This window comes from Stigmatopora nigra, chromosome 6 (assembly GCF_051989575.1).
Source record: "Stigmatopora nigra isolate UIUO_SnigA chromosome 6, RoL_Snig_1.1, whole genome shotgun sequence".
Classification (NCBI taxonomy): Eukaryota; Metazoa; Chordata; class Actinopteri; order Syngnathiformes; family Syngnathidae; genus Stigmatopora; species Stigmatopora nigra.
Genome location: NC_135513.1, coordinates 13,522,221 through 13,543,938, shown reverse-complemented (window position 1 = coordinate 13,543,938; position 21,718 = coordinate 13,522,221). Strand labels below are relative to the sequence as shown.

At 37.0% G+C, this 21,718-nt stretch overlaps 1 protein-coding gene and 1 long non-coding RNA gene across 3 annotated transcripts; one reads left to right on the top strand and one right to left on the bottom strand.

Moving 5' to 3' along the window:
* The first annotated feature begins 1,602 nt into the window (after nt 1-1,602).
* LOC144198663 (vasorin-like) lies at nt 1,603-10,802 on the top strand. The gene is made up of 2 exons (XM_077719791.1): nt 1,603-1,727; nt 8,111-10,802. Exon 2 carries the CDS (start codon nt 8,124-8,126, stop codon nt 10,185-10,187), a length of 2,064 nt encoding a protein of 687 aa, XP_077575917.1. The 5' UTR covers nt 1,603-1,727; nt 8,111-8,123; the 3' UTR covers nt 10,188-10,802.
* Nucleotides 5,287-21,196, bottom strand: LOC144198665 (uncharacterized). 2 transcript variants are annotated; one of them, XR_013326768.1, is made up of 5 exons: nt 21,092-21,196; nt 20,873-21,003; nt 19,913-19,996; nt 13,594-13,722; nt 5,287-5,365 (listed from the first exon to the last, which is right to left on the bottom strand). It is a non-coding gene; the product is annotated as an uncharacterized LOC144198665 (long non-coding RNA). The 2 variants fall into 2 exon arrangements; XR_013326767.1 differs by having other exon boundaries at nt 20,873-21,006; nt 21,092-21,157.
* Between the last annotated feature and the right edge of the window lie 522 nt (nt 21,197-21,718).

Sequence of the window (21,718 nt, the reverse complement as noted above, 5' to 3'; positions counted from 1 at the left end):
TATTGGGATGTTACCGTAGTTGTCGGACTATAAGTCGCAAAAAGACAAAAAAAGACTAAATCGAAGCAGCAAAACATTGCAAAAATTTGAAAACAAACACATTTGTAACTCATTCTCTGCCAAAAAAACAAGAGTTTATATTGTTTTAACTGGGATACAATTGGAAAAACAGTTCATTTTTTGAAGAAAATCCAGTTAATTTGTTCAAATTTATCTGATGTCTGAAAATGAATCAGATTATGCACAAAATATTAAAAGTTATTTAGATTAAGATTACAGCATTAAATGAGTGGACAGTTTTTTTTTTGAAAGACTTATTTTCTTTAAAAAAATGCGCCTTATAGTCCGGAGAATACGGCAATCGTCAACTGACAAAGATCTCTAGGAGATCTGCTCATATTTTAATACGATTTACGTTGGAGACGCGTTTTACTGATTCAAGTACAAGATAAAAAAAGAGGAAAATAATTAAAAAATGGAGAAAAAAAATACAAAATAAAGTTTCATGCTATTTTATGCTGACAATGGCTACATGTAGCCTGTTTGGTTCTAAACTTCATATTCAGTCGTTTTTCATAAATGTACCTTGTGTTTTGGGCCCAAAAAAATGTATCTCACCATATTAACGATTTCCCCCAAAAATAAATAAATAAAAAAGGGTATATGTGTGTACTTTTGTATTCCTGTAACGAGCGACAACATGTCAATAAATATGAATATGATTCATTTTTCCTGAGTCTGCGTTTTGATTGACATAGGAGTTATAATTTTATATTAATAACAAAATATTTTTGGGGTTAAAGTCATTGGAATATTTATATTAAATTTTTTTTAATGTTAAATGGTGGACAATGGCGTTAATATATACATATATTTTAAATATGACTATATTTTTAAGATGTTATTCTTCTTATGTCCGCCAGAGGGCAGATTGGAATCACAATTGCCTGCCTGAATATTAAAATTATTTTTCATATGCTCAATTCAAATCAAACTGGGGTGTCTGTGAAGGGATATTTATAATTTGATGAATAAATAATTGGATAAAAATTTAATTAAAAAAACAGAATAGAAAAAAATGTATTAATCCTATTTTTAACATTTGTAATTAAAAAATAATGTTTTTCTTTAAAACAAAATCAAATAAAACTTACATAAAGATAACCATATTATTACTTTTAATAATAGAACTTTTTCTCTGACCAGACAGCCTTTTTTTGTTTACTTTTGTATATTAATTAATTGCCTTTTTAGTTTTTGTATACTATTTTTACATTAATTTAAGTTAGTTTTGTTTTCTTCTAAAAATTGATAATCATACTATAGTGTAACATGTTTTATCGTGCATTCTTTGGCTGAGTCGTCTTACACTCAGGTGCGACTTATAGTGCAGAAAATACGTCATTCTCCAATTTCAATGATTGGTTGGCGGGTTATCAAAAATATTGGGTCGTCTATTAAATCCTGTGGAATGAAAACAGAAGAAGATAAAGTGCCTGTTCTTTTTCTTTTAGCAACTTCCCTGCAGGTAGACTCCGCCCCCTTATTCCTAGTACTACTTTCCAACCCCCCCGTGTACGCAGCAGGCGGAATACCGCCTCAGTTTGGGTTCAGCAGCCGCGGCGAGCAGACGCAAAGGCGGTGGGAGGACATTTTTCCGCTTGGACGGAGACTTTTCTCTGGATACAAAACTTATTTTTGTCTTTCTTTGGATTTTACGGTAAAAGGTGAGCGACATTCTTGATTTGTAATACACAGAATTTTGCATTTATTTATAAAAAGTTCTCCTAAATCCAATCATGTCATTTTAACAGGGTAAAAAATGGATAAGGTTTTTCAAATGTTGACTTACTTTTGTTGTTGTATTTACTCATTGGCTGCCATTGATGGTAAAAGATGCCCAATCAAATTAGACAGGAGGGTCGGCAGCCATATGACCCAAATTGAATTGGATTGGACGTCTATTGGCGTCTTTGAAATGTGATCATACAAGGCTAGGCTTTACAATTGAAATGGATTGGATGTGGAGAATAATTATATTTAATCATGCCTTTGCATATTAATAAAAAAATTAAATAAAGAAAAATATATTTTTAAAAATATGTACATATAATATTGAAAAATCTACTTATACAGTACAGCTATAATTGTATTACACAAGTGGAACAAACTAATAGCATAATAATAAGAAAATAAATAAAATAATCATCGCATGCGGTATTTCTGAGATTCTGTATGAATCAAAAGAACATAATTATGATAATAATAATCATAAATTAATAAGCCAGTCTTTGTAAATGCAATTTTTTCTTGAATTTCACTCAGACGTCAAAAAAATAAATTTCTTAGCGTTTTAGCTGTTTATTTTTTCAGAATTTTAAACAAAATGGCCATCTTGCGTTATGACATTTTGTCTTTTTATGCGCATATAAGCCTTAACTTCAATTAAGTCATAATTTTTTTTTCAGAAAAATGGGGCTTGCATGAAAAAGCTCATTTTTAACCGAAAAATGGTCCCTTTAACCACTGATAAGGCATCTTACAAGTTTGAGCCCCTCACTTTCTGACCCCAATTTTCTGAGTCCCATTTGATCCAAAGCGATGGAAAATGAAGCCAGAGAAGACAGAGAAAAGCAAAGAAGGCAACCCGGCGAAGAAAAAGGGGAAAGCAAACATTCCTGACTTGCTGCCTCAGCAATTTAATTAATTTTGCTGCGGGGTCAATCACCCCAAGGTGCAGCCCCCCCCCCCAAACCCACTTCCCATGTTGGAGTAATCCCGAGGGTCAACTCATAAGTGCTGCGGTCATGCCAGCGGGACAACAAAAAAAAGACTTCCAAGTCCACATCTCAAGGCTTTTCTTGGCTTACGTCAATGGCATTGGGCGTCCAATCCTTTTAGACTGGAACGGTCATTGCGGTCTAAAAGGATTGGAAGTCCGGTGTCGTCAATGGCGATGATACATGACCAATCACAGTAGTATTTATAAACAGGCATGGATGACTTTGGTTGATTTTTAAATTATTATTTTTTACATTTAGCTGTAGTAGTAGTATTTTTTGTACATTTATTGGTAGTAGTAGTAGTATTTTTTGTACATTTATTGGTAGTAGTAGTATTTTTTGTACATGTATTGGTAGGAGTAGTATTTTTTGTACATGTATTAGTAGTAGTAGTATTTTTTGGTACATTTAGTGGTAGTAGTTGTATTTTTTATACATTTAGTGGTAGTAGTTGTATTTTTTTATACATTTATTGGTAGTAGTAGTATTTTTTGTACATTATTTGGTAGTAGTAGAATTTTTTACATTTAGTGGTAGTAGTAGTATTTTTTAACATTTATTGGTAGTAGTAGTATTTTTTAACATTTAGTGGTAGTAGTAGTATTTTTTAACATTTATTGGTAGTAGTAGTATTTTTTAACATTTATTGGTAGTAGTAGTATTTTTGTACATTTATTTGTAGTAGTAGTATTTTGACATTTAGTGGTAGTAGTAGTATTTTTGTACATTTAGTGGTATTAGTTTTTTTGTACATTTAGTGGTAGTATTAGTATTTTTTACTTTTAGTGGGAGTAGTATTTTTTACATTTAGTGTAAGTAGTAGCATTTCTTTACATTTAGTCTAAGTAGTAGTATTTCTTTACATTTAGTAGTAATAGTAGTATTGATTGCATCGATTATTTTTAGAAGAAAAAGTTGTATTTCTTCCTACAAAATGATATTTACATAATTTGATATCCACTTATACAAGACGGTCTACACTATCCAATCAGATCATTGCAAGTGGATTAAAGACAAACCTCTACATTACAAAACTCGAACTACTTCCAATCTAAAATGCTTAGCATGACTCAACATTTTTTTTCTTCCCCATCTAGCATTCTTTTTATTTTCTTTGGAGTTTCATTTTTCCCCCAAAAAGAGAACGGGCTCAGGTTTCTTCTATCCAAGTCATGGTGACACCTGAGGAATTCCAAAAGCAAAAGCGCACGGCCAGAGGGGAACAACTTCTTTTTATCTTCCCGGCCGCGTTCGGACCCCCTCGACGACCCCCCCGGGAGGCTTTAAGGCTCGCTAGTCACCCCCCCCCCTTCCTCGCCCCTCTATCGCCCCCTTGACATGTTGCGTAAACACGGCGCTCCACTAGCAAAGTAAAAAAAAAGACAAACCGACAGACAATGACTTCCATGTCTATCGCCTGAGGCCCGTTTACCCGAGACGCCGCGACACGCGAGTGCGTGTAACCCGCATTTAGGCTCCTCCCCATAAGAAATTTTAGTGGGTGATATATATTCTTTCATAACATATTGCGGATATACGATTTATGTTAAAAATAGAAGCAATCCAATGACAATATATTCTAAAAAAACACCCATTCAATTCTATTTCATTCATTTTCTAGACCATTTATCCTCACAAAGGTCGCAGGGGGTGCTGGAGCTGACTTTGGGCACCAGGCAGGGGAACACCCTTGATCAGGTGGACAGCCAATCGCAAGGCAGAAGGAGAAAAAAGGACAGCTAGTCATAGTTAGGGCCAATTTAGAGGGCTAAATTAGCCTAGCATGAATATTTTTGGTATGTGGGAAGAAACTGGAGTACCCACAAAAAACCCACGCAAGATCATGCAAACTCCACATTATGGAAACATCTGGGATTGAACCCTCGACCACAGAAGTGTGAGACTGACATGCTAACCACAAATAATTTAAAATAATTAAAAGCTATTTTAGCGTATAATCTGAAATACATAATTTTCTCATTTTTTTTGTCTCAACATTTTGGCCACATTAAGTTGGGAAAACTTAAAAATAAAAATAAAACATTATCAGCAATTATTCTCTTTTTCTCTACTCATTTTGCTTTTCGGAAAACTACAAATTTAAAGGGGATGACAGGGTTGCCTTGATTGGCTGCGACTGTTTTTTTTTTTTTAACGTTTTGTTGCACAGCGTGACGTCACCGATTTACGGCAAACACAGAAATAGAACCTTAAATGTAGAAAAGCATCATTTTGACCACTTCCTGTGGTTTTTGTCTGGGGTGAGGAGGTGAAAAGGCAGCATGTTTTGGGTGCAAAAGAACCAAAACGAGGGTGCACACACAAATGAACCTTTTTTTCCTTATAAAAACACCCTCTTTTAACGTGGTGGTTATTATAGTTTGGACACAGATGGAAATATTCAACAAGACACGTCGAGGGGATCAAAACTGTTTACGCGCAAATGTCAACAAATCTGTGGGGGTGGGGAACTTGCGCGTGGGTTTTTTAGGGTGTCAACGTACCATGTCCGGCCGGCGCCTTGTGAGCTAGACGAACATCTTGTTGACAGATGAGAGCTGAACGCCACATGAAAGAGAAAACTAAAAAACAAACACAAACAAATGAGGTTGTGATTAGCACAGTTGTGTTGTTCAAGAAATAAAACTGGGAGGGGGGAAAAAGGGAAGTTTTGGTCAAAAATGAGGACCGCCTATGGAGATGATTTTTAAAAGAGGGTCTTGGGGAATTAATGACATTTGATTTTGGGGGAATCGTTTAAGAGAGGTATTTTTTTTTTTTGGTTTAAGTTTTTAGTCAAAAAAAAATTTTTGGTCAAAAATAAGGACCGCCAATGGAGAGGATTTTTTAAAGAGGGCTTTGGGGAATTAATAGCATTTGATTTTGGGGGAATCGTTTAAGAGAGGTATTTTTTTTTTGGTTTAAGTTTTTGGTCAAAAAAGTTTTTGGGTCAAAAATAAGGACCGCCAATGGAAAGGATATTTAAAAGAGGATCTTGGGGAATCAATAACATTTGAAATTGGGGAAATCGTTTAAGAGATATTTTCTTTTTTTTTTTGGTTTAAGTTTTTGGTCAAAAAAATATTTTTGGTCAAAAATAAGGACCGCCAATGGAGATTGTTTTTCTGTAAACAAAAAAGTGATAAGCAGGTGTGTTTTAAATTAAAGAAAAATATATTCTTGGTCCAAATTGGGTTTTTGGTGGAAAAAAACAACCAACAACTGCGACACAAAAAATAGTCCCATTTTAGGTTTTGATTTGGAATTTTTTTTATGTTGGATTGAATTTAATGACTTGAATTTGATTGTTTTTTGGGGTGAGATTTGACACAGAAAATCTATCAAAATTTTGTCTTTTTGTAACTTTTTAGAATCAACCAAATAATTTTGGTTCCATTTTTCTAGCATAATCCTTTCCACACATTACCCGGAAATACAAGTAGTTAAATGTAGTACTCCCACTTAAATGTTCTTCCCATACGTATTGCCCAAAACTACTAAAATAGTTTTTTTTGGTATAGTCTACGTGACAAAAAGCCACAAAAATCAAAGTGTTGACAACCACAATATGTTTCTCATCCCGGATAAACCACAATGGCGTCCATATTTATCTTCTCTCCATTTGGCTTTGTCAAAATCAAGCAACAAAGAGTTAAAAAGTACGTTTTTTTGTGCAAAATGAAGGAAGCTATTGTGCAGTCAAGGTCATCCAATTGGATAGCCACTTTTTGTGTGGGTGTTTACTTTACTCAAGGATTTGCCAGCAGTTTTAAGTAAATAACCCGCCGACTTAAGTCAACGGACGGCACACGGGCGCCGTTTCATCTCGCTAATACGTCATGTCATCCTCATTTTCCCGCATAATCCGCCAATCGTCGTGGGCGTCCAATCCACCCACGTTCCACCACTATAACTCTTGGGTTTTTATTGCCATAACCGGAAAGAAAATAAGCAAAATTAAGCCAGAAAATATTTTTTTTGCATTTAAAATGCTTCCATAAAACGGGGAAAAATCCCCTTTTTTACCCGCGTAATGACATTTTTAAGTCGTTTGGAGAATTATAGCAAGTTTAGAACTTTTCAACCATGACATAACAGGATGTTCCGCCTTTGGGAATTTGGAGGATGCTTTTTTGTCCCTCTCCAAAAAGATGAAGTCATCCCACTGAGGGAAAAACATTAAAAATGTAATTTATAGTCCGCGTTATGCATCCCTCCAATGTTCTTTTGCTGTTACCGGGTAGAAAACTGATAGGACTGAGTAATAAGGAAGCATTTATTGACTAGTTGGGTACATAGAAGGTAATATGGTTGTTTTTTAATTGCCAAAGTTTTTTTAAAAATCTTTCTGACGCTCCTATTGGCCGAATAAATAAGCCGCCTCCTTAATTTTGCAAATGCTGGTCGGTGCCAATCTTGATTCTTGAATATTTTTTGGATGAAAAAGTATGTTTAAATGGTGACTTTAAATTTTGGGGGGCGAGTATTAGAAGGTTCAAGTGGGTCCATCTGGTTGCAATGCATTGTGGGTAACGTAATCCAGCTGTCGGCGAGGCCGCATCTGCTTCCGTTAACCGCGCAAAGAAAAACGCGGGCTGTGTTGATGTGCCAATTGACGGCCATATTTCTTTTTGACATTTGAATCGAATGCTTGGAAAAAATCGGAAGTGAATTTAGACGGCAGATTTTTGGCAAATTTTAAAAAACACACCCTGGAAATATGCCAGTTTTTTCTTAATTCATTTCTCATATAAGTATAATATTACTCTCAATATGTAATCTAATCTAATCTAAAGGTGTTCAATTAATTTTTTAATAATTTAGTTTTGATTAGATTAGATAAATCATATTTGGGACATTTCATTGTGACAGTAGCAAGAGGGTGAGAATACAGACACAGCAAAACACATTAATAAATAGGTAATAAATAAGTTAATAAATAAATATATATATATAAATAAATCTACATTTAATTTTAAAATATTTTTAAAAATGTTATTGTCATTATGCAAGTCAAATGAGATTTAAAGCTGCTTAAATAACAACAACAAAATCAATAAAATACATACAAATAATACGCATCTGAGATGAATAAAAGGTGGAGGGATCCTTTAAAAGGAATTTCAAATTGAATATCCCGAATAAAAAAGAAAACTATTTTAGAATCTAAAGTTTTAATAAAGGTTTCTCCATCGGTGCTCGTTAGTTTTTGTTTAAAAATGTAAAAAAAAGTACATTACGAAATTCGCCCAAAGATAATTAGGAGTGAACCCAAACGATTTGACCCATTTAACCTATTTTTTTGTCCATGTCCTTTTGTCTTCCAGAACCCGAACCACCATGTGGCCTCACCTAGTCCTCCTCTTACTATCATCCAGCCCTATCTGGTCCTTCGAGTGTCCCTCAGATTGCACATGTCCCGCCACCGGCTCCATATTTTGCATCCACCGGCGCTCCAACAGCGTCCCCCGTGTCCCAGCCAACACATTACAACTCTATGTCTTCCAAAACGGCATCGATTCATTAAGCCAAAACGACTTCACCGGACTGACAGACTTGGATCTACTAGATCTGAGTCAAAACGAATTAGGACAAGTCCCGGATGGGGCCTTCAAGATGCTCTCCAAGCTGAAAAACTTAGACTTATCATCTAACATCATCAGCCACATTTCTAAGGACAGCTTTTCGGGTTTAGTCCAGCTAGAGAGACTCTACCTCCACCAAAACCACATCCAGAGCATCCAGAGAGACGCTTTTGAGGGTTTAGAGAATCTCCTGGAACTCAAACTCCATGGAAACCAACTGACATCCCTACCCACCCTCAGGTTACCCCACCTACTACTCCTAGACTTAAGTTCCAACAACATCCCAACCTTGGACGTCTCCGAGCTCCAGACCCCACACCTAGAAAACCTCCGTATGTCTTCTCTCGGTCTAGTTTCCCTAGACGAAGACCTCCTAGCCTCCCTAGGGAATCTCCACGAACTGGACATCTCCATGAACCTGTTTTCCCAAGTCCCCCAAGCCTTGAAAAAGGACTCCCTCAAGGGTTTGATAAAACTCAACCTAGCTTCCAATCCACTAGTCCAACTCAAAACCGAAGACTTTGAGAAACTCAGCGGTCTCCAAGAATTGGACCTCAGTGGTCTAAAACTCCAAGGGTTCCCTCGGGACTTTTTCCAGTCCTTCCCAAGACTAGTACACCTAGAGGCGGCCGAGAACCCTTTCAATTGCCAGTGTCCCTTAGCTTGGTTTGCGCTGTGGCTCCGAGAAGAGAACGTAGACCTGGGAAGACCTGGAGAGACCAGATGCCACTTTCCTCTAGCCAACGCCGGGAAGATGCTCTCAGTCTTAGACCACACAGATTTCGGATGTCCCCCAACCACCACCTTGCCCACAAAGTCCCCTGTAGGGAGTACCGCACTACCAGAGGGACCCACAACCACTGGAACTCCTACTCCCCCTGAACATAGTCCAGACCCAGAAACATTTGTAGAACCCATAGCCTCCCCTACACCATCCATCGAGGACCACGTCCCTCGCATGTGTCCCCCAAACATCTGTCTTAACGGGGGTGCTTGTCACTTTGACCCTACAGGGCAACTAGCTTGTCTTTGTCCTTCTGGCGCATCTGGAATCTTCTGCGAAAACCTCCAGGACGTTCCCAAGCCGCCAAATCCTTCAGGGACCGGACACCCGGCCGAGACACCCGCCGAGACATCCACCGCCGTTTCCACCGAACTGGACGCCATTGGTTCCCGCCAAGTGACGTCCACCTCCATTCTCTTGGACCTGCACCTCTTCATCGAAACCCGACCCAATATCCGTGGAATCCGGTTGACCTATCGCAATCTCTCAGGTCCAGACCGGCGACCCATCATTCTGAGCGTACCGGCGTCCTACCCGGAGTATACGCTAAGGGGACTTCGGCCTAACTGTACCTATTCGGTCTGCGCAAGTCCGCTTGGGGATCGAGTTGGTGTCCGGTCTAATGGCTCGACGGAAACGGGATCCTGCACCGAAGCCCGGACCGCGGAAATCCCGCCGACGTCTTCGGAACCGAGAGCGGAAACGCAAAGATCCATCGCCTACGCGTTGATTCCTGCCACAGCGGCGTTGGCGATGGCGTTGGCGTTAGCGTCAGCAGGCGCTTTTATCTTCTGTCTAAGAAGGAGGAGGCGGAGCAAAGAGAGAATGGAACTGGAGCTAGGGTCGGCCGATCCGGATATGCCGACGAGAGTCGAAGGCATCAAGGCCAATGGGGAAAAGGCTCCGCCTCCTGAGACGGTGACGGAAACAGAACAGCGTCACCCCCCGCAAAATGGGAACTACGAGGTGCCGTTAATGCGGGGACAATCACCCTCAAATAACAATCGGTTGGACCTCAAGCCGTCGTATTTCTGAGGAGGACTCATTGGTGGACGCCGTCCAAATCTTGCCATTGGAGACTTGAGGAATTGGCCGCCATCTTTGTGGTGGTTTATCATTGGAAAGTTGGGTTTCCGTTTGAATGCGGCATAAATGACTGACTCGCCCGTACAGAGAACGACAAATGGCGGTTAAACTCATGACATATTGGGTCTGTGTACCTGTCGACCATTTTGTTTCCGTCTGTGTGGGTTTTTTCCGGGTACTCCTACCAAACTCTCAAAAAAATGCACAAGAAACTGATTGGACACTCCAAATCCTCGCTAATATGTGTTTGGAATGAGTTTCAGTTTCAAAACCAATTCAGAGTATACCCTGTTTATAATTAGCTCCGGCACCCCCCGCGAACACAGGGAGGATAGTCAAAATGGAGGAAGACTGGAACAAAATAAAAGGGAAATGAATTGTCATCTATTTCCAGATTCATTGTCCAATATAAAATGAACTTTGGAAATTGTAGCATAGCGCTAGCTATTAGCATTAGCATGAACTAGCTACAAAGCTAATATAGTTATTGTATTCTATTGCCTTAAAGACAGTTTATACACAATTTTTCTTGACAAAAAATGAAAATAGGTCAAGATAACAAGATGGCGGACAGGTACATTTACCGTATGGAAAAATAAGGTGAACCACTTTTAAATGTGGAATAGGCGCTGATTTCAAATGGGTTTTCTTGTGAGGAAAAACCCGAATAAAAGTTTGTTTTAAAACTATTGTACAAAAAAACGAAAGGCTCGTTAATCTGTTGCTGGACTTTGAAGTGAAACTGGAGAAGAACAATGCAGCTATAGAACGGCTAGCGATGCTAAGCTAATGCTTCAAAAGCTGCATTTTTTGGAGCTGAACTTTCTTTCAGCCAACCAAGTTGGATTAAAATATGTCAAAACGCCCCCAAAACGTTAAAACCGGAGTTAAATTAGCCGAAAATGAAGATCTATCGGCTAAAGTTTCAATAATTCTTGTTTTTATTTTAATATTTTTACCAGATGTGATTCGTTTTGGCTGATTTGTGATTAAAAATGCTATGAATTGTTTTACATTAGGGAAAAAAACCTGCCCACATGTCGCTAATGATTGTAGAAATTGTTTTTTGTGTTGCATTGATATTATTTTTCGGAATTCTGATACGATAATGCTAACTAGCTGGATTTTTTTAGGTAGCCCATGATAATGCCTGCGTTTTTTTTATCGTATTTGGGTCCTTTTTGATATGGATGCAACACTAGATGTTACAAAAGGTTAGGACTCAGGTAGCCTTTAACTTTGTACAAAAAACAAGCTAATTTTGCTTTTTTTAGGGGTTGTTTTTGCACTTGTTTTTGTATAAAGTATATTCTTGCCTTTTTGAAAGATTTTAAACCATTTGTTTATTATTTTTAGGGTTTTGCCAAACGTCATTTCAAAGATATTTGAGTTTTTGTCACTCGGAATTGAACCCAAATCTCCTTTTTAAGTGAAAATGGTTTACAGAAATGTGCATTTTACTCCACAAGGATGTTTTGGGGGAAAATATTGGTATATTTTGGCTAAAGATGAAACTACATCATATTTTTGGGAAAAAATACAATAAAAATAACTCACTGGTTGCCATTGACGACGCTAGACGTCCAATTTATTTATAATGGGAATTCTGTTCAAATCCAGTTTAAATAAATTGGATTTCCACTCATTAAAAACTCTTTAAATTTGCATAATTGGAAAAAAAATAAATCTCAACGTTTTATTTATAATAAGTATATAGTAATTATACTGACTGAGTATTTCCTATTAGATGATGTACTTGCATATTTCCCCCATTGCTTTTGATGTAGAAATTGTGTATATAAGTTATATTTCTTTCCATCCAGTAAAAAAATCAAATGTGAATATTATAGGCACCATCCGCCCTTCAACTGGAATCTTTTGGACTGGAAAAGGGAGCAACAGCTGTTTGCAACATGTTTGTGCACTCTTGTCTTTTATTTTGAAAAGTGATGACCGCGAAGACTACAGTATTAAAAATACTTTTTTTCTATTACTTTGTTGTCTGTTTTTTGGAAAAATCCTGTAAAATTTTAGGTACAATCTACAGAGAATAGAAAATTGATAAAATGCTATTTTGAATATAATACATATAAAAAATGGACATAATTTGTTGTTATAATAATAACTGCAATTAGCTCATTGGTTGCCATTGACAACAATAGTCTAAGCCATTTTGACTGCAGAAAATATATTTAAAAAATATAATAAAAATATAAATGTAAAATATTTTTACAAATATAAATGTAAAATATTTTTAAAAAATTTAAATGTAAATTTTTTAAAAAATATAAATGTAAACTATTTTTAAAAATATAAATGTAAATTTTTTTTTAAATATAAATGTAAAATATTTTTAATATATAACTCTATTTTATTTTTTAAATATAAATTTAAAATATTTTTAGAGATATAAATTTAAATCTAATACTAGTTGAGCCCTCCATTTTCAAATAAATTGGACTTTGTTAAGGTCCACAATTATCTATTATTTTTTTAAAATAACGAATTCCCCAATTAATTTCAACTGCTTGATTATTACTTGGGTAATTACTGCGTTTTTCACTACAAAGCCGTCCAACTTGGACATGGACGCCGTCCTTATTCCACCCGCATGACTACGCTTTCGTTTTGGCCGCCTAACGGCCCGTTGTAGCGCCATGTTATGCTTAGCGCAAAACGTCCTTCGAACTTGTTAATCCCTTATCACAACACGAGCGGTCGCCTAGTTCATAAATCCCCCACTCTTTAACCCCGCCCTTAATTCACCGCCCATTTTTTTGAAGGATTAAATCCGATGAATTTCAAGCTAAAGGCTATTCAGGGGGTGACGTGCGTAGACAAGCTAGCGCTAGAAAAACGTCCGCAGGGCTTTTAAAAGGCGCAATTTAGCTTTAAGTGGCTTTTAGGGGAAATCCTCACATGAATCTAGTGTGGAGCTTCTTTTAGATGAATGTGGTTTTGTTGAAAAGCAGGATTTGAAAGAAAAACTGGTTTCTTATTAAATACGGAATGAAAATGACTCGTGTGCAAACAAGTTTTTTTGTTTACTTTTAGAAGGCAAACAACACATTTTTGGAAACTCAAGAAACGAGCCCAAGGTCACGGGGGGTGCTGGAGCTAACTTTGGGCACCCTGACCCTAACCCTAACCCTGAAATCCATTTTTTTGTGATTTGAACCCAGAAAAAAACCTTCAAATTCCACATGGGAAAGTCCAAACCTGGACTCGAACCCTCGACCTCAGAACCACGAGTCCAAAATGCTAACCACTTTCCCGTTTCAACTATTTTGACCCAAAAATGGTCGATTTTAACAACATTCTTTGTTTTTAATTGACAAAAAAAATAATGACTTACCCAAAAAGGAGCTTCTGGTTGGTTTTTCCTCATTTTTTTTGTCCACAAATACAGTTTTTGCGATGATTCCGATCCCATTTGTGTAAAAAAAAATCAAGTTGTGTCCATCTTCTCTCAAGTTATGAAGATCTAAAATGAAAGTCCAGATGTAAAGTTTAACTACTTTGGAATAAATAACATTACCAGACCAGGACTTCAGTTTTTTGACAGTTTTGTGTACTAAGAAATGGATCTGTACACAGGTGCGCACACAAATTAGCTCAAGAATGTTGTTCATTGACTGATTGTGTGCAGCTGTGTGGATTTATTTATTTATTTATGTATTTTTCAGAGGATTTAAGCCTCCTATTTTCCTCCAAAATAACACATTATTATTTAACCACTTACTAAATGCTCATTTAAACAGTTTTTTGTGTTTATTTCGCAGAACTTAGACAGAAATGCAATTAACTTTTTTATAATGTTGCTGTCAAACAAGGAGAAGTTATAAAATTTCAGGCTGATATATATCATGTAGGCCACAGGTGTCAAAGTGGCGGCCCGGGGGCCAAATTTGGCCCGCCGCATCATTTTGTGCGGTCCGGGAAAGTCAATCATGAGTGCTGACTTTCTGTTTTAGGATGAAATTATGATAAAAAGTATAGATGTATATTAAATTTCCTGATTTTCCCACATTTTAAATCAATAATTGTCATTTTTTGATCGTTTTTCTGTGTTTTTAGTTCATAAATAAGTTTGTAAAATCTATAAAAATGTCAAAAAAGCTAAAATAAACATTGTTTTAGATATTTAGATGTAATTCATTAAAACAATTAAAAAGGGTTAAGTGGGCTATTTCTTTTGAAGTACGATAAAACCCGTGAAAACCTGTTTTTGGGGGGTGTCGCAATCTTGCTGAGTGACAAGCACTTCTATCGACATAGAGAAAATCCTGGAGAGGCTCTTGAACAAACGTGACTTTTGGGCCTAGCTGTCCAAACAAAGAATTTGCGAGCCGGCTGTAATGAAATGTTTAATATCGAGTAGGTCAGCAGGTGCCAAAGCACAATGGCTTTGCTCCGGGAAACCGGCGGTGCGGCGTCAGCTATGCTGACACTGGGGACCTCGCACACATTAAAAAAAAATAAAAAAGAATGAATGACGGTTGTAGTACCACTCCACAACAGCAGGGGGCGATACTAAGATAAAGGTTAAAGTGTTTGTTTTGGTATATAGGACCATTAGAATTGGACTATGTTTACTTTGTGGTAGGGACTATTAAAAATCAGCGCCCCTGCTGGTTGCAGGTAGGAATTGCACTCAATTTACTCTTTTAGTGTGAGATGTCCAATCATTTTGAAGTGCGAGAGTGGCAGCAAATTACTGATAATTTGACAACTGGTGCCCAAAGAGTTAACAAATATACATAGAGCACTAGAGGAATACTTAAGAACATAAAAAATACTATTAAAGTGGAAACATGTATAATAATTATTAATAAAAAACATTTGAAACAATAAAAAAAAATATAAAACTCCCATGCGACACATTAAAATTGTTCAAAATGATAAAAAAAATGGGAAAATTTAATTCTCTGTCCAACCAGTTAAAAAAATTAACGTAAATATATTTATATATATATTTAAGGCTTTAATTTTCGAGATGAAATGGAAGTGAACTCTTAAGCCCCTCCCACCCAATAAGATCCGCCCAATAGAAACGAATGAGTTAAAAATACCATCAGACAACTGCAACAAAACCTCATTTTCTTTAAAAAAATAACATAAACCACGACATTGGCAACCTAAGCCAAACTTTGTAAAAAAAAAAAGATACTTTTTATAACCTTGGACAAACGTAATTAAAGCCAAAATGAGTCATCCCCTGGTAAGCCATTTGATGACTCGCCATCTTTTACAGGAAATGTCAAAAGAACACGCCACCGCACCTGGCTCGAGCCCTGGAAATAAAAAAATACCCCAAAAAATCCCCCCTGATCATCGAATCATTGAATAACCCGAGGCTTTTTTTGTCATTTTTGTCTTTGTCAATGGTGTCAAGGTGCGCTGGAAAGGTTTCTCCCGTGATGAGATGGCTCCCGCGGCGACTGTTTTTCCCATTATTGTCGGCGTGCAAATACGCGGCTAGCGAGTGTTGAGTGACAGGCGGAATGAAGACTGTGAAAACACTCTGGCAATCCTCCACGCCGTACCTCATCAGGTTTAATCACAACCATGCCTGCTGCGTGTTGCCCCCCGCCTGACTGACTTCTACAAAAGGACTCCTTTCTCCAAATAACCGCAGGATGAAAGTAATAACCCCTTTCCTGGCCAAACATCTCGCAAAAATACCGCAAAATAGCACGAAAATGACAGCACTTGTGTTGTTTTATGTGTAGAAAACTACTAAATAGGTTGTTTTTAGCGTTTTGAAGTTCTTTAAACCAAAGAAATTGCTTTTTGGGGGAAATTCTGGTTGTGATGTCACAACCAGAATTGAACATTTCTAGCTAGCTAGTACTGGGATAGCATGTTTTCTTGTTTTTTAAACTAAATAAATTGCTTTTTTTCTTGGAAATTCTGGTTGTGATGTCACAACTGATTTGAACATTTTTAGCTAGCTAGCCGGTTTCCTCATTCTTTAAGCTTTTATTTTCTCAGAAACTCTGGTTGTGATGTCACAACCAGAATTGATCATTTCTAGCTAGCTAGTGCTGCGCTAGCATGTTTCCTCCTTTCAACCAAAGAAATTGTTTTTTTGCTCTCATAAATGCTGGCTGTGATGTCACAACCAGAATTTAACATTTTAAGCTAGCTTAGCTGCTAACATGTTTCCTTGTTCTTTAAACCAAAGAAATGGGTTTTTTTCCCCGGAAATTCTGGTTGTGATGTCACAACCAGAATTGAATATTTCTAGCTAGTTAGTGCTGTGTCTTATTTTGTATTTAGATTTTCAAAATATTTTTTTTAATAGTTGTATTTTAAATATTATTTTCCATCAGTAACATTATTTTGAAATTTTCCCTTTTATTCATATTATTTTCTAAATTCCATTCATTTAGATTTTATTTGGGGTTTGATTTTCGGCTCACAAAAGTGGAGATAATAATTCATAATTATAGGAAGGAATGGTGCCCCAAACAAGCCCCCCAAAGTCAAGGCATCGGGGCAAAAAGTCACCTGACCCTGACAAGTTGAATCACGGCAGTAGTATGACAGACAGCCTTTTGGCACCTCCCCCATCTACCCGACTGACCTTTTCCAGTTCTTGACAGGCCCCCCAACCCTTTGACCACCCACTTCAAAGTCCACATCTAGCCACTTTGACTCCTCTTCCTTGAAGGCGGGGCTATAAAACACGCGCCGTGCGACACGGAAGCCGTCACCATTCCAAGACGTCAAAATAGAGTGAAAATGTACACTAGAAAATCTAAAAGTTAATCGTTGTGGCCCCTCCCACCCCCGTCACACCTCATCTGCAACTCAGAATGCTATTGGCTGCCGACAAAAGTCTCTCAAAATCAACTTTTAATTCCAGTTTGAAACTGGTATTCAATATCGAGTGTTTGGTTAAAGGTTGTTTTTAACGATCATCCGCCATCTTGTCATTCTGACATTGAAAAACAAACTAAATAGAAACCTCAACTTGAGCTGAGTTTGACCTTTCAACTCTGTAAAACAACTCGACTCATCTGCGGCACTGCTGAAAAAATACGCAAAATTATTGAGGGATGAAGCGGACTTCCTTGAAGCAACAATTTGGTTTCAGACCCAAAACTTCTAAAGGGTGAAGCGGGTCGGTGAACCACTTTACCACCATAACGTAACATCTTTTCTAACAGAATTTCGAGATCGTTTAGGATCATTTTCTGTTTCCTATTACACACAAGTTTGATCACCTATCATTCATAATTCTGACCTCCGTGACCTTTTGACCCCCACTACCCCAAAATGGAGTTTTATACAATTTTCCCCCCAAAAAATCCTGTCAATTTGATAAACTCATTCATTCTTAGGTTAACTTGACCACGCCCACATTTCAAAGTTCTGTGACCTTTGACCTCTTCAAGTCATTACATTATTTCGTATGCTTCACTCATGTTCAACACCTAACGCAGCTGACCTCAGACGAAAGACAAACTATTCCCTAGATTGGTCGCCATTTAAAAAAAATACTATTTGAATGAATAAATATAAACAAATACACGTATCAATTAATAAAATATACCATCATAACAGTGCCAAAACACTTCAGTGTTTGTTTTTCAGCCATTAATGCTAACGTTTCCTAGCTAATGACAGCGCTAAATGGACTGGACGCCAATGTTAGCCAATGACAACAAAACGAAAAGATACCTTGCTAACAGAAACTATCTAAACGCCGCTACACTTTTCAACGTCTCAATCAGCAGCCGTTATTTAAACAATTGACTCCATCATGGCCCCCAAAACAATCCGTACTAGCGTCACGGCTAAATCCGCCCCCAGTCTGAACTGAGCTTCTATCAACAAACCATCAGCTGCGGCCTGATGACTTCTACAGACTCCAACGCTCAACTACCGGCAGCCAAAGACAACATCACTCAATATTCCTTATGGGTGGGGCGCCCTTTTTACTGCACGGGGCCCCAAGCAACTGCCTGGCTTGCTCATGCGCGAGCACGGCCTCTGCCAGGTAGGTGGCGCACATGCGGCTGCTGGAAATCCCCTGCTTGTCAGTAGGGATGATTTGCATTTCAGAGCTAAACCCAATGCTACGTTGTCATAAGAGCTAAACGCAGTGTTAGCGTTTCACATTCTTCATCATGCTTTCCCCAATCGCCACCAACGCGTTCCCCAACTCCAGGCGGCCATTTCCTTTTTATTCTCCTTCTGGTTGCCATACATAAACGCTTCGTAAATTCTGATTAAATTTCCTGGAAGTAGATTTTTTTTGTATTCATGAGCAGCTAGCTCATATTAGCGCTTCTAGTGTTATTTTTGTTTTCTTCTTTTAAAATAAAGAACTATTTTATTAAAAATAGTGAAGAAAATTGTTTATATGATGTAAATACAAGAATATATATGAATAAAATGTAATCTAATCTAATGTATTTATGTTAGGATTGACTGTACTCGCTTGATGGTTTGCTAATGGCAGGCTAGCAGTTAGCTGCTAGGCCCTGCTAGCGCAGCCAGTGTTTTTTTTGTTTTCTTCAACAAAAAAGAACTATTTTATTGAAATTTGTGTAGAAATTTGCTTATATTATGTCAATATTGGAATAAATATGAATAAAGTTTAATCTAATGTAGTGTAATTATGTTATGATTGACTGTACCCACTTACTGGTTAGCTAACGGTAGGCTAGCAGTTAGCCGCTAGCCTTAAACTAGCGCAGCCAGTGTTTTCATTGTTTTCTTCCAAGAAATTGAATCCTTTTAATAAAATTGCTATCGATATAAGCTTTCTGTTTTTAAAAATATAAACAGAATGAATTTAGCAATTAAAAGAATCCTATTCTGTTGTTTTGATTCAATTATTTTACTCAAAACTGCGTTGAACAAGTGAAAACTGACATTAAAATGGATTGGACGCCCGCTAGAGTTAAACTATTTGATTGGGAGGATGCATCATGGCCAGGGGAAGAATACATTTTATTTTGTATCTCATTGGCTGCCATTGACATCAATTCATTCCAACTGGGAGGACTGGTGATGTCATTTTTCAAGCTACACTGTCCTTCCCAGTGAGAAAATGTCAATATTGTAGTATTCCCACACTCCGAGACCCCCGGGAGGCGTGTTATTTCACCAATGGCTCAAAGAGGGTCTTTAGCCTGTGCTAAAAATAGCGAATAGTGACAGGAAAAGGGGGGAGGGGCCTACAGTTGTGTGTCAAACAAGTTTATTTTTGCTTTGCTTTTTCTTAACTTTATTGATCTGTTTGTTTTGTTTATTTTTTTTGGGGGGGGCACCTTCCCACGATCCGGGAAAAAACGAGGGTCGTCGTTGTCAAATATACTCAAACTTGAGGTTCTTTTAAAATAATAGTGAGTTGAGTTTGGATTTGAGAGCAGATGTTGTGGGGATCACTTTTTATTAAATGAAAAGAAGGATATTTCCATAGTATTTGAGGGAATTTGAGAATGTTGGCGAAGAAAAGACTTTGATTGGGTTTACTGGGTGACGGTTAATTTCTTCTTCCAAGTGTTGGAAGCTTTTTTTTTGCATTTTGGGAGGCAGGGATTTAAAAAGATATATAAAAAGCTGCTTTCCATTTTAATGAGTCATTAAAAACACCAAAGACTAGACTAGTTTCAGCACCTATGGCGAACATGTGAAAGTAGGAGGAGTGAAAGTACCTGTGGGTGGTCTGGGCGGCGTTCTCACCGGTGTAGTCTTCCCCGAAGCTGGCGCCCAGCCTGGAAATTCAACCAACGGGCTTCCTAAGTTGACAAAGATGAGCAAGAAGGTGCAAATATTAGCTTGATTCACTCACTTGGGCCCCCCTAAACACCCCATTGGTAATTTAGTTATGTCATATTCATCGTTGCCACCAAAGGGCTGATCCCCTATCAATGAAAATAAATACAGCCTGTTCTAACAGTACACTTTGTAGTACATTTTAGACTTTTACGTGTGCCCTGTATGTGTGTGTGTGTTTGTGTGTATATAGGTATGTATATGTATATAGGTATGTATATGTATATAGGTATGTATATGTATATAGGTATGTATATGGGTAGTATATACGTATGTATATAGGTACTATGTATGTAGTTATGTATATGTATATAGGTATGTATATGTATATAGTTATGTATATGTAAATAGCTATGTATATAGCTATGTATATAGGTATGTATATGTATATACGTATGTATATGTATATAGGTATGTATATAGGTATGTATATACGTATGTATATGCATATAGGTATGTATATGTATTAAGTTATGTATATACGTATGTATATGTATTTAAGTATGTATATACACATATATATGTGAAAATATGTGCCACATTCGCTTAATAAGGGGAACTAAAAATAAAATAATGGATAAGGAAATGCATTAACATTTTGGGGGATTTCATAACTTGGATTTTTTTTCGTATATCGAGTCACTCATTTGCATATTAAAAATTGTAACGTGAAACTTTAGTAAGTAGAGATTGTACAGCACTTTAAAAACTAAATCATTACAAGCCCTATGATTAAACAATGAATAACAGTAAAGTTTTGTTTGTATATACATATCATTCAAATTGAATTACAGCATGTAATAATTCATCTTAGCAGCTATATAAGTATATACACACACCGTATTTGGGCGCCACTTCCTCTTTCCACCACCGCGTTAAGTGTCATCAGCAAACATGAGGCCCAGGCGAGACGTCACAAATCCCACCAGGGACAAACGCCGTGATCATCCAGGTGGAGCAAACATGTTCACTGCTTGGTAAACACACGGCAGCGGGGCCACGACAAACTTGAGTGTGAAAATTGCTGTCAAGTCAAATAAAAAAACGGGTGGACTTACTGTGAACTTTTACTTTCAGGAAGTGACGGCACACATGATGACATTATTTTGGGGAAGAACTTGGTGGGATTCCAAATGGAGGGTTTCTCGGTCAATCCACATGACTGTAACACAAATTATTTTTTTGTTTTTGAGTCAAAGTGACATTGTTGACATCAAAATTGATCAATTTTCCTTTTTTTTAATGTATATACACTTTTCATAAACTCATATGCTGCCATTGACATCTAGTTTAACAAATATTTGTAAAAAGCCCCTGTAAATATTACAATAATAATTTTTCTTTGTGAATTTTTTTATCACATTTATGTAGCTTATGTAGTTTTAAAAATTTTAAAAAGCATGGCGAAATCCCATTACTAAATATAAAATACCTATTTTTAAACCCTCATTTTTGAAAAATAAAAATACTTAGCAAGGCAAAAACTACATATCAAAGAATCCCATAACTAAATATAATGAAATATAAAATATCTATTTTTAAACCCTCATTTTTGACAAAAAAATACTTAGCATGGCAAAAATTCCTTATCAAACAAATGTGTCATTCATTGGCGGTGCGTCTTAAAATGTGGTGCGCCTTATAGTCCTGAAAATACGGTAAATATTAATTACCTTTTTTAAGAG